Here is a 14,372-nt window from a genome sequence, read left to right on the forward strand (position 1 = left end):
ATTTTAAGAACAAGACTCGGAAAATGCATTTTTTATTGTTTTGTATTAAGACAAAGTAAATCTAAATGTGAGCATATAAAACCAATGTCCCGTAAGATAATTTCTGGTGTGTCTGAAATAACTGCTTTGTTTCCTCCCCTCAGGTGCGACCGTCGTCATCGGGGCCACAGTTTGCGACCACCGCCAATGGGACCCCTCCCCAGCAACCCCTGCAGCAGTCTCCAGCTGTTGCTATGCCGTCAGGTTCACCGTTGCACAACTGCGTAGCTCGCTCACCTCAGACTCCAACCCAAGCTCAGACTCAAGCAGTCTCTAGGCCTGGGAATGGTTACATGATGAACCCAGGCCCAGTTAATCAGATGGGGTCAGCAGGGGGCCCAGGAGGGGGTGGTCCAGGTGGGAGTGGCCCAGGTGGGACTGGCCCTGGAGGTCAGCCTGTGGGCCCGGTCACACCTGAACTGTCTCCAGCAGAGCAGCTAAAAGCAATAGCCCAGCATCATGCTCATCACAGCAAGATGATGCAGCATAAGCAGCAGAAACAAGCAGCTAACTGGTCACCAGTGGGTGCTCCAACCAGTCCCTACAATTCTGGTCCCTTTAATCAAGACAAGCCCAACAGCCCCATGATGTATCCATCACAAGTCTTTAACACACCACAAGGCCCTCTGGTGGCTGGGATGGCTTCGAACAATGGGCCGAAAGCCCCCATGAACAACTACCTCCCTCACAACCCCATGGGCATGATGGGACAGCAGCAGCCAAACAGCATAAACCAGAACGCTCTGTCCAAACAACAGACACAACAGCAGCAGCAAACAGCCGCCATGCTGTCCTACAACAACACAAAACCGCTCAGTCACTTCAGCGGCAGCGGCGTGGACCACATGGGTCAGAGGATGACTCCGCCCATGGCAGGGAACAGTCAAGTCAAGAACCCCATGATGCCGCCCTACATGGGAGGTGCCGGAGGAGGTGGTCAGGGACCGGGGCAGACACAGGGGCCGATCCCCGGACAGACAGCCCACCTGGGGGAGGAGCACAAGAGGATCCTGATGATGAAGCAGAAGGTGTTGAACCAGAACATGCCCTACAGCACCATGCAGCCTCATGGCCAGGTAAGGGAACTGCATCGTCTTTATTGCCTTGTGATGCAGCTGAAGTGTGGGTGATTCTGGATTTTTTGGTTCTCTAAAAATTAAACAAAGCAACTTAGTTGTTCCCTGTTCATCTTTCTGGTTGTCTGTCGCGACAAGTTTCTTTCAAATAGCTTATCATTTCTCTTTTTCTCTTACCTGTTTTTTTTTTTTTTTGCGCAGCTCACTGTTACTGAAACTTTGAGTTTCTTCTGTCAGCAACAAGTTCCACACCATGTGTTGTCCATGTCCTTGAAGTGCCCAAGTGTGGTGCATTTACCTACTGGAGAAAAATTTGGTATTTGAGATTTGGAGATATCAGACTCCAGACGTTATGGGAGTTAGGAACCTCAAGGACATACAAATAGCATTTGATACCTTCTTTTTTCTAAAAAAAAAAAAAAAAGAAGTTGATAAACCAGCATGCTACCAAATGTTGGGCCAATGTATAAGACTGTAGACAAATGATTAAAATGTAATAAAATATCTGCATTGACATGGGTATAAGAAAAAGAAACAATCTAAAAAATGTTACTCCAGTCGTCTATTTAGGGTAGAAATGTACATTTACGATAGTCTGATGGAAAAAAAAGATTAGTGAATCAGTAAGCTTTGGCTCTGATTTTAACTCAGAATGCCCACTGCTACGGGTTTAGTATTAAAAATACTTGAGGTTCTTTGATTTTGGGAGTTGTTTCAGATTGCTCTTTTTACAAAAAAATCTTCCAGAGATGTAGCCAGGGAAGTTAAAATGGTGGTAGTTGCCCCAGCAACAAGCCAGAACTGGGAATAGGCATAGGAAAATGGCCTGTCGAGAGTGTATTGATGCCTCTGCAACACCAGCAGCCCTGATAGCCCTCCCCCCAGTGTTCCTTCTCCTTGTCCACACACAAACGTGCACACTCACACACCAAGCAAACACCAGAGCTAAACGGCTCCTTAGCTCATATCCCCAATCTGTCACAGCTGACTGATGGCTGAGATTGGACCACTAAGCCAAGCTAGCTGCTGTCATTACCCAAAGCCCACCCCGGGCAGTTTGTTTCCCAGCGCAGCCCACTCTGAACGCTCCAGCAGCTCAGCCAGGTGTCAGGTGGTCGTAATAATGGTCCAAACAGTGTTGTTACGATGGCGGTGAACTGTACCTTTTTTAAACAACACATTCACTCCTTTTTTGTTGTTGTTGTTTTGTTTCTGGTGCTGCACATTATCCCAGAGCTATTGGTTGCTGACTCTTATTAGAAATTAGTAATGCCTGCTGTAACTGTTTAGCTCTTTTTCCTTCCCGTCTCTTGTCCTTGCTTCCTTGTGAGGATGAAATGGCTACAGTCACTTGGTCACCTCTTCTTCCTCCTCCTCCCCTTCTGGTGATCTCCAATTTTCCTGTCCTGTTCCCCCTTCCTCTGTCTCTGCCAGAGACTCTCAGCACCAATAAAGCAGCAGATTTATTAATATAAGGCCTTTGTGGCTGCTGCCTGGAGGCCTGTGTGTTTGTGCATAAGTGCAACACTGTGTATATGTATGTTGGGATGTTTCATAGATTTAGGAAGGTAGGTGAGTAGATTTATTTGTGCAAGTGGAGGGGATTTGAAGACCTGGAAGAGAGAGAGAGAGAGAGAGAGCAGAAGGTGCAGAAAGGAAATGCCGAAAGGAAAAGATTTATTGAAGAGTGAAGACGGAGCAAAAGATGAGACACGACTGAGCAATGCAGCGTTTGAAATACAAACTAAAATTTTAAATATATTTTGCCCAGTTTAAGAGCAAAATGTTTCAGTAATTGAAATAAATCACATCACTCTTAGTGACATCTTTAAGTGAAAATACAACCCCAGGATTGTAAAATGTTCAAAGTTGCAGTTCCTGGCAAAAATATTCTCACTCCTTTAACTTCTTTACATTGTGACGTGACAATCACAATCTTCAATGATTTTTAATTGGTTGATGGACCAACACAGCGCACTTTGTAGAAGTGAAGCGAAAGAACAATGACACAAGGTTTTCAAACTTTTTTAAAAATGATCATCATAAAAGTGTGGTGTGTATTTGTATTCCGCTCCAAAACGTTTAAGAATCACCTTTTCATGCATTTACAGCTGCACGTTTTTATGAGTGTCTTTATAATGCTTAGTTTTCCACATCCAGACACTGAACTTTTGCCAACTCTTCTTTGGAAAGTAGCTCAAGATCATTGAGATCAAAAACATCTGCTGAGATCCATTCCCAATTTTTGACACAGAGTCAGAGTTGAATATGCTTCGATTCAAACCATTCAGTTGCAGTTTTAGCTCATCGTTTAGGTTTGGTGTTGTGCTTGAAGGTTAACCTCAACTTTGGCTTTCAAGTCTGGCAGCTTCTATCTTTCCTGTCCTTTATGAAGAAAAGCATCCCCCACAGCATAATTCTGCCACCACTATGTTTCAAAATGGGAATGGTATTTACAGGGTTTTTCTCATATATGCTGTATGTGTTTATTTTGGATACTTGGCTTTTTATGTGAGTTTTATTCCCATATGACCAAAGAAGAACCGCTTAGATTCTTCTTTGGTTTTGATTAATGCTTACCTCGCTTGGTCTGTAGGTTTTAGTTAACAGTCAGCTCAGCCTTACTCTTTACATTTCCAGATGAACAATATCCTGGTAGATCTTCAATCCCCAGTCTATTGATTTACAACATAACCGTTCTTTAGGATTCTCCAGAACTTTATCTCTGAACTGTCTGTGCTATTGATCTAAATTATGCTGCTTGTTCTCTAATTAAGCTACACATGAAGTTACATTGACGGGTAACTTCAGAAGGCAGTTGTTTGGAGTTTATTTAGGGACATTGAAGTAAAAGGGGCTGTAAACAAATGCACTCCACACTTTTCAGATGTTTCTTTGTAAGTATGAAAGCATCCATCATTTTTTGCTTCGTCTTTGCACTGAAATTAAACACATTGAAGTTTGTGAGTGTAACGCAACAACATGGGTAAGAGTTAATGGGGAATTAATGCTTTTACAGGGCACTTTGTATGTATGTTTATTTACAAGAGTCTTTCTGAAATCTGTTGTTGATATTTACAAATGAGGATCGTATCAAGTGGTAAAACTGTCTTCTTAAACAGTTTTAAAACCATCTCTTTTCACCAGAAGGCAAAAAAATATGTCCTAACATGATATGCTCAATAATGTGTAAAATTCAGCTTTTAAATGAAGTGCATCTTTCAGAGTGGAAAAATATAAACGCATCAACCAACAGCATATGCTTTGATGCACTGTCTGACTTTCATAAAAATCAAATAAAGGTTGGGGACACAAGCTTTGATACAAAGTAGGAATGATCTCATTATTCCTTAATTTTTTTTTTTTGTTGTTGGATTCTGAACTGTTGGCTTTTTTGTCATTTATGGGTTATAGTCTTAAATAAAATCTGGATCAGTTAAATTCAGAAAGAGCAGGCTCAACCTCAAAGAAAAGCAGGAAATCACGTTGGGCAGGAATCACCAAGTCGCAGCATTTCGAGTTTATATGGCCATGTCAAAAAAATTGTTAAAATAACTTCCAGTTATACAACCAGTACATCTGAATAAATACATTTCAAGGAACTTTCCGTAAAGCTTAAAATAAGGAATGAACTTGAACAATCTACACTTATTCTCACTTAAAAGGGCTAAATTCACACATGGATATAATTATATAAGATCAGAATGATGAAAGAATTGTAGTTTAGCATTCTGAAGGAGGTTTGCTCCTTTTAAACCTCAGACATTTAATTTGACATTCTCCTTATTGCTGAAGTGGGAGTCAATGCCATAGTGAGACCAAAATTTCTGTCTGAGGCCTTGAGAAAGAAGAATGTAGCAGTATTTTAGTATGAAGATCATAACAGCATCTGAAATCAGCTGCTTAACTCTGTGGAAAATAGGGGAACATTTAAAACAATGTTTTAAATGCGCATGTGCTGTGACAGAACATGCGCAGTTCTGTCACAGCAAGTTTATTCACGCAAGAAATTAAACCAAGTCCCTTGAGCACCCAACGTGTCACCATCGGACCTACAGCAAGCTCTTGATGCTGTTGAGGTAAAACTGCATGTCTGTGCAATCTGACAGAGGAAAGCTTTGAAGGCTAGACTAAACTTTCTCAGAGGAACATAAATGTCGAATAGGACGTCTGGAATCATGTTTAGTTAACAATCAAGTCTGAAAATGAATTATTTAAGCAACAGAACACATAGCATGTTTAGCGTAAACCAAATGCAGCTTTTTAGGAAAAGAACCAGTGACCAACTAGGATGTATGGAGGTGGAAGTGTCATGATGTGGGGGAGCTTTGCTGCTGAAGGACCTGGTCAGCTCACTACCATATCTTTAGGAAAAGAAGAAACAGTATTAGATACCATTATGTGACCACGTCCTAATAAAGAACAGAATGTTTAATATCCTATTTTTGTTTTTCAAATGACCCTATGTTCTGATAGGATTTGTTGGGTTTTGACTCAAACCTTTATTTAAATTCAGTTTTCTTCCTGTACAATTCTTGTGTTTACGTGTGCGTGTATTAGCAGTTTTTCTGGGTGCATCTTGTCTCACAGGTGGTGTTTAAAAATGTGCCCATGCCATCCTTTCCCTCTCTGTTTCCGCGTGCGTGTGTGTGTGCACGTGTGTGTGTGTAGGCTAATCCTGTTAGCAGCTGCTCAGGGAAACTTCAGCCTCGCTCCTCCAAAGCTCGTTAGTCAAGCTTTAATTGTTGCTCCCTCGCTTTGCATATTGCCGTGACGCTAATTTATGCCCGTTGTCGCGGTTACCGTCGCCACGGTGGTGAATGTCTGAGAAAGCAGTGGGTGGGGCTGGAGGAAGCCTCGTGCACGATCCGGTGTGTGTCTGTCTGTGCGACACGGCGATGGTGAGACGGATGTGGCTTCTTGCACAAGCAGCTGTGCGAGGCTGGCAGTTTGTAGGCGGGTCTCTGGAGTTATCTGAGTGATGATTGGATGAGAGTCGACTGACAGGCGCTGGCCTCAGTGGAGGGCTGACGGATTGAAGCGGTAGGTTTGACTCTAAATCGGCGTGTGCAGGAAATTGTAGCGCGTGGAAGAGCTGAGGAGCTCGTGCTGCTACAAAGTGGTTGATTTTTAGGTTACAATACATTTTGTACATTTTCCTGAAGCTTGTGACAAAAGAAGAGCAGACCAAGAGCCTCTTGAGTAATAAAATCTGAATCTCAACTCATGCTGTAAAAGTGAAATACAGGAGTTTTGCAGAATACCTTTCAAAAAATGGTCTCTTGTGAACACCTGTCTTCCTTTTCTTTTTAGTGTTTAGCCGACCATCAGCATTTGGTGCCTCCAGAAGTAACTTCATTAGTAAATGAGGTTCACTTTTTGTAATTTAATCTGAGTTTACACATAGGTATCTTTAAAGGCCTCAGAGTATTAGCAGAAAACTAACACTGCACAACACCCTGAACAACCATTATATGAAACATGTTGGTGGTAGAATCATGCTGCGGGGATGTTTTTCTTCAGCAAGGTTGGTCAAGCTGGTCAGAGCTGATGGAGATGGATTGAGCTAAAAACAGGGCAATCTTGAAGGAAAACTGAGAAAGGGTCAAAGGAGGTGGGACTGAAGCAGAGGTTGACTTTAATGGATCCTAAACCAGCCTGAGGTGCAGTTGTCTCATATCACTTAAAATATGTGGAATTAATCAGTTTTTTCCTTTTCCTTTATTTTCTTTTTAAAGAAGAGGTGAAATCTATGATTTTTTTCACTTTAGAATCATCCACCTGGCTGAATCCCATCTCATTCTTACCCCCTTATTCTTCACTCTCAATCCTATGTTGCGAAGGTGTTGGGTGTCCCAGCTGTCTGTGGATCAGGGTAAACGCTGTGGGCTGCTCTCTAGCTTTTAAAAAATGGATCTTTCTCAGCGACCCACTACAGTACAAAGGTGTAGGACCTGTGTTTGAAATGTAATCATCACATGAATATTTGTATTCTAACACATTACGTTTACTTTGCTGTCATTTTATTGTTTATCACCATAAAAAAAAAAAAAAATATATATATATATATATATATATATATATATATATATATATATATATATATATATATATATATATATATAATTATATAATCAGTGGATAAAAAGTCAAACGAAAAAGTATAATCATAATTCTGTTTAAAATACATTGTCGAGCCAAAATCTAAAAATACTTTAGTCTGTATATCTAATTGTAGACAGACTAATCATTAGTATTTTTAATGTGGACAATTTGTAGGACAGTTTTTGTGAGTGTAATGACAATATATTATCACAATCATATTAAACTTTTCTTATTCTGTAAATGAGGCACGTGATATTAAACGGTTTTGTTTTTACTTCACAGGGATAATAAAAGAGTCGAGAGGTGGATGCATTGCAGACGCCATTTTAACCCATACACATTTGTGTAGTAGAAACCCGTGAGAACTGAAGTTTGAGCTTTGTACAGGACTTGGCCATTTTTCAGTTCAGAATTTTAACGACAAACTGAGTTAAGAGAGAGAGGGTGAGGGATAGATGCTGCTTGGAAATGGAATCCAGTCTTGATGTTGTTCAATCACATAAAATTTGATTGGAATACCCCGAAGTTTGCAACGTGATGAGATGTGGGAAGATTCAAGGAGAACGGATACTTTAGCATGGCGTTGTACCATGGAAGACTAACCGATCCCCCGCTTCCCCTAACAGGAGTAGGAGATATTACCTCCCCACCCTCACAAAAACACATTTTATCTCCTGCTCCCTCTGTCACCCCCACCCCTCACCCGCCTGCACATATAGCATCAACCAGAGTGACAAATAAACAAGTGAATGCTGCTCACTCTCCCTCCTCCATCTCTCTCTCTCTCTCAGCCACACGTGTCAGGGCTTGAGCTGAGCCTCCCTAAGATCCTATGGAGAGACTCTGGGGATGTCGAGAGAGACGAAGGAGGGAGGGAGGGACAGAGGCGTGAGGGAGGCGTCTGGGTGGAGTGGAAGGGGCTGACTGCTGTGTTCCTGTGTGTGTTTGCTCTCTGGCTCCTCCAAGATGCTTCATGTTAAGACAAACACAAGACAAACAGCTCTCTCTATGTGCTCCTGCTGTCCATTCCTCTCTTATTTTCTCTCATGGCTTCCTCCTCCCCTCCTTGTGTCGCCTCACCTTTACCTCCCTCCTCCACCTTGCCTCTTTAACTGCCTCTCATGTGCTCAGAGCGGGCGGCTACTGCTGAGCTGCACTGCTCCCAATCAATAGCATGTGTGTGTGTATGTGTCCCTTCTCGTGCATCTTCTGGGTGTGCGTGCTGTTTGCACAAATCTTTTTTTTTGCCTGCTGAACAGTACAGATGCATGACGGTGAGTTTAATATGCAAAGCATCTACTGAGGTGTGTTTGTGTATCCACATGTGCATGTTTGAGCAGCATCAGTAGCAGCAGGAGGGAAAACAATTCCCAGCCTCGACTCGACTCGCCACAACACACAACCACCAAATTTGTTTGGCTTGCTTCGACCGCGGCAGAGAAAACACACCGAGACAGACCATCTCCACCCATTTGACACGCCCCGGAGGTGTGAGCGCTGGCTCCACGAGGAAACATCAATACTCGCCTCCACCAACAGGCTGCCTTTGGAGAGGATTGTCCCGATATGGCGGAGAGCTTATTACCAATGTGTGTGTCTGTAATCAAGCTTTTTTATATATCAACCCCATCTACAGCGATGGCCGACCTGCAGGCCCGAAGGTTCAGAAAACGGGTCTTGATGGAATATTTGTGTGTGTGTGCGCGAGTGGGTGTGTGTGTGTGTGTGTGTGTGTGTGTGTGTGTGTGTGTGTGTGCGTGTGTGTGTGTGTGTGTGCGTGCGCACGCTTGGGGGGTATTCTTATTCTGTGTCTGTGGGCCAAAGGGAGAGAGGAAGGCAAATGCAGTCAGGGGGCTGAATACTAAACAGACTGCCATCACCCTGCCAGCACCTCACTCACACACACACACACCCACACACACGCCCGCTCAAAAATGCATGCATGCTTGGTTGCTCTACCTCTTCCGTACGCAAACGGTGCACACATGAAACAAGAGAAGCGCACGCTCTCTCCTCATGCCAGCGGCTCAAACTTTGGCTGCCTTGCTCGGCTGCCGGTTGCCCTAGCAACCGTTGCCCACAGCACTTCGCAGCCCAATCGAGACGAGGGTAGGCGTGTGTGCTCATGCCCGTTGGTTCGCGTGCGCGTGACAGCCCGTCTCCCTGTCCAAATGTTTCAGGCGGTTGCGATAAATAAAGCTCAGGATCGCACTAGGATCACTGAGCCGGACTTAAAGGGCTAAATGAGCGGTGATGCTGGGGTCGCTGTGGAGATGGAGGAGTAAATAAAGGGCTTGGTTCTCACCTTGATGGTTCTGATGGGTTAAAATGTGTCCACAATGCTAGACGACGCACGTGCAGAAATGTAAAGACACAGATGTCGCCCTGTTCTCATCCCTAAAACAAACCGTCACATGTTTAATAAGATGCTGACGCACACACACACCCCACACACACGCGCACGCCCACCCCGACACACACACACACACATTCTGCCACTCACCATAACACTTCTCTGGTTTCCGTCATGATCTCATTATGCATTTGCTTCTTTTTTTTTTTTTTTTCAAATATCTTGAACCTTTTCAGGTTTTATCACATTAAAAACACAAGAAAATATTTTCTTAAGTGACTGGCCAACAGAAAACATTGCAAAGGCCGAAATCATGAAGTTTCACAATTATTATTGTAAAAACTAATTAATTTTTATTTGGTCTTTTTTACCTGCTCAACAATAACCTTAACATGAAGTATCTCAATGAAACAGAGTCATAAAAGGTGATTGTAAATCATTTTCAGTTCAAAGCATGTTAGGGTCTTATGAAAGTAAAGGCCCTGGAATTTCTGCCATTTTTGTGTTTGCTAGTTTCTTGGTCTTAAAAACTGTTTTGGACTAGAATAGAAATGTCATTTATTGCCCTACAGAGGGACAATTCAGGTGTGACAGCAGCATAAAGGCATGTAGGTTCACACGAAGATTAAAAAATATATCAACACAAACATAATTAGGAACAACATAATACACATTAAGAACATGATTATAGCTTGCATAGTTTGCAGTTATGTCATACTGCGATCCAAAGAATGTGTATTTTTTTAGTGTGTTTTCTGCAACAAGAATGAGAAATAGGTCAGTGTTTTCTGTGGCAATTGTCTCATTAGCATTTAGTTAAGCTGATGCACCTATCTGAGTTAAAGCTGCTGAATAATTACTTTTTATATCTACTGTGTTGTAATTAACAGTTTTCTTTTAAACATCTGTTAAAGCGTCTTATAATCATCATCAGCCTCCAAAGCTGGTGGATTTTGACCACTTTTGATCTGCAGATCTTCAGGTCACACTTCACCCAAAGTTGAGTTTCATTTGGAAGTGGAAGCATTACGGTGTGGGGAGGATTGTCTTCGCAGACAGCAAGGCTGGTCAGAGTTGATGGGAAGATGGATTCAGTTGAATAAAGAGGGAATCCTGCAGGAAAACATGTCGGAGGCTAAACACCTGAGATTGAAGCACGGCAGAAAACTGCTCATAAAGTTAGTCCCACAGATTTATAAGCACTTTGAAAACTGATGTCCATATTTACCCAAGTAGATGGAACAATAAGGGGCTAATATTTCAGTCATAAAGCAGGTTGATACCCTAAACACTTTCTGCTGTAACTGCAGCAAAAGGACGTTATAATAAGTTTCAGCTCATGGTTGCTTTCCAACAATGATCTTTGTTGTGTTGGTCTGTCACGTACATCCCCGTCTACCAACACAAACACACTGCCACAGATAATTGATATGAATTTGGAGTGTGTTTGTGACGTCCTCCAGCAGATTCTCTTTCATTCTGTACCATTCCTTACTCCTTATCATTTGTCTGTGAGAGCTGAAGAAAGCAGGCGTTGGAGAATCAGGCAGGTAAAAGTGAAACAGAGAAGGTAAAACAGACAGGAGTGGGTGCAGGACAAGAGGGGGTGTGCGCCAAGGATTTCAGGATTACTTTGAGAATTTTGACTCTGTCTTACTGAGTAGAAATGAGGAGGTGGCAGCGACGGGGGTAGATTGGCTCCTCGGAGCAATTTACCTCAAATGGCTCCGACACAGCTAATCCGCTCTTAAAGGAGCCTAATCCAGCAGACTTGTACCTGATACTGAGGGAAGACGAGGTGGGAGAGGGGCGGGCAGGCAGGCAGGCAGACGACAAAAAAAACCGAGAGAAGCAGGAAGGAGGCTGTAGAGAGAGGCACACAAGATCAATTTTATCGTGCTCAGACCATAGATGTTCTTCATTTGCAATTGAAATATGATGCAGAATTGAATACAGGCTGAAGCCCTCTGCAGAAAAGCTGGTTATCGAGGCTCTGTCTGCATCTAACTGCACAGAAATTAGAAATCAGAGGCACAAGATTGATAAGTTCTGGGATTTTTTCTGACATTTTACTCAACTCTCACGCAGTGACAAATCTGCTGCATTTAGATGTGGTCCACTTTGTAGCGGCTGCGTTACCTGAATTTTCTATTTCAGACTTAGTAATAGAATTCCATTGTTGTGTTTTTTGTCGGAGAAAGTATTTTAATAAACAAAAATTAGAAAAGAAACTTAAGAACAAACATATGCTAAATTATTCTATTATGCAAGTGATTAGTTTCAGAGCTTGTTCCACACTCAAATCCTTCCATTTTTCCTGTGTATTGGTCCATATTTTAGGATGTTCTAAGTTTTTCCTGTCTGCCATCCTCTGACTTTACGCACCATCTTCAGTTTCTTACCTTATCTGACCTATAAAACCACGTAAACTACTGCTGCAACTTCATAATGGTCTCGTTCGACACTCTCTCTAGCGTTAACAATTTATTTATGTCTCAATTCCCTATAATAAATGTCTACGTGTTTGTCCTAATCTTTGTTCCGTCACCAACAAAGTCTCTACATTCAGTCTGCTGGCCAGTAAACCAGAAAAATCTAAACTGTTCATCCTTTATTTAACTCCTGGTGCCAGAGAACAGCCATGAGTCTTCAGAACTGGCACAGAGCCGGAGAGCTCAAGTATTGCACATCTCTGTATTTCCTTTGTCACTAAGGCTGTTCCACCAAAACCAGCTGAACAAACTCAGCTCAGTCAGCAGAATCATATGAAACCTTATCTAAAAAGACCAATAAATATGGAATACTGGTTATAAAACAAAACAGCCATCTGTTTAAACCCAAACATATGCAAACTTAGACCAACTGTGGGCACCTACCAAAAACATAGTAGTAGGTGTTTTAAGAAGGTAACACTGCAAAAATTCAAAATCTTACCAAGTATTTCTGGTTTAGTTTCTAGTACAAATATCTTAGTACACTTGAAATAAGGCTAAATTAACTTATAAGTATCTTAACAAGGCTTAAGGGCTTGTTTTAAGTCAATTTCTTTGTATTGCTGAAAAAGTAGTAGCTATATTGGCAGATTATTTTAATTATAACATGGCAAAAAGTCTTAAGTGAAATTATCAGCCAGTGGAACAAGTATGTTTTCATCAATATTAAGAAATTACTGATTAAAAACAAGCTCCTAAATCTTGCAGAAATGTTTCTAATAAGTTTGTACGCTTGAAATAAGACAAAGCCAAGATATTTACATTAGAAACTAGACCACAAATACTTGGTAAGATTGCTCTTTAAATTATACATTTATTAATTAAAAAGAAGAATTAATGAATGCATTTCAAAGAATACATTACTGTGTACAGCCATCTTAAATTATGATAAGAATGACTTTGAAGACACTTTTAGTCTATGAAATCTAAAAAGTGAACCAAAAACAACAGCAGCACTAACAGCAGTTAGGTGCCAAATTTTTCACTGTGCATAAAATGCACTGCTACTTTTTAAAATTCGTCTCACAGCCACATGAGGTGACAGCAGATCAAATTGAATGTGAAGTGAATCTCCGGATTTTTGTTATATATTGATTGTGATAATCCCTCTTTTTCTTTTTCCGTTGGCCAGTTCTAGTTTTCTCTGTGGATCCTTTTCCGATTCTTTTCACACTTCTTAGAGTTTTCTCCCTTCATTGTTGCATTTATATATATTCTCAGGTCAAATAGTTTTCAGTCATTTAGCATGTTTGCGGAAAGGTTGTTCATTTTTTTTCTTGCCTCCCTGCACAAATCTTGTGCCTTTCTCCACACACTTCATGTTTTCTTCAACATTTCCCCTCCATGTTGTTTTTTTCCTCTAAAAAATGAAGCAAAATAAACTTAAACCCCAGGAAGGTGATTGATGGCAGCACAGAAACTCGCTCACTCTCCATCATTTTCCTTTTCCCTGTCCTCTCTTTATTCCCACAGTCTGTGCTTCATCCTCCTCCTCCTCCTCAATGTCTCCCACTGGTGCCGTGGCTCCTTCTCATACACGGAGACGGTTTATAAAGTTTGATTAATTATCTGGGTCTGGAGGGTGGAGCCCAGACAAGTAGTTTTTATAAAATAGATACACTAGTGTGATTAGCTCTGAGATTCACTGTCGTTTCAGATGTTGTTAGCTTATTTATTTCTAATTCTGTTTTAAACTGATGCTGTGCAGACACCTACAAAAACACGTCTTTTATCTAAAATATTATAATTATAATAATATTAGTCTTTGGTCATATAGCAGTCATTGAACTTGCATCTCGTAGCCTTCCTCGATCTATGTGCGTCTCCATCCGTTCACAGGTTTGTTTGGCGTGTGACTGTACTGGCTGATCACATCCATCAGTTGCCGTGACAGCTGCGGTGCATGGATCCAGGCTTATCAGGCATGCACAGGACACCTATCACGGGTCCTATTGTCCCAGCTGCCATGATAAGCAACACGGGGGAGGAAGACTGAGGAGGGCTGTTGCAGGAAAATTGTGATGTTGACAAGTGCTGGACTGATTGGGGAACCAAAAAAAAAAAAACGTATGTCTTAATATGAAAATGGAATGGACGGCATGGAAAGCATCTCTGAGAAGAACAAAAAAAGGTGCAAATAAACAAATTTCCACGTGAATCTGAGGATAAAATGCCACCTGTTCTATAAAGATGAACAATCTTGATCTGTCCTCTGAGTTTTCAGCTTTTGCTGATTTAAAATTTGATTACAGAAACCAAAATCAGGACCCTTTACTCCTCTCCAGGGTTATGTGCACAGCCGATTTG

At 41.6% G+C, this 14,372-nt stretch overlaps 1 protein-coding gene across 1 annotated transcript in view; it reads left to right on the forward strand.

The window, feature by feature from the left end:
- maml3 (mastermind like transcriptional coactivator 3) overlaps positions 1 to 14,372 on the forward strand; it is a 115,909-nt gene that overhangs the window by 55,097 nt on the left and 46,440 nt on the right. Inside the window, exon 3 of the mRNA XM_005803065.2 lies at positions 144 to 1,115. Within this exon, the coding sequence (XP_005803122.1) occupies positions 144 to 1,115 (972 nt within the window). The remainder of the gene's footprint in view (positions 1 to 143; positions 1,116 to 14,372) is intronic.

Source organism: Xiphophorus maculatus, chromosome 5, assembly GCF_002775205.1.
Source record: "Xiphophorus maculatus strain JP 163 A chromosome 5, X_maculatus-5.0-male, whole genome shotgun sequence".
NCBI classification, from domain to species: domain Eukaryota; kingdom Metazoa; phylum Chordata; class Actinopteri; order Cyprinodontiformes; family Poeciliidae; genus Xiphophorus; species Xiphophorus maculatus.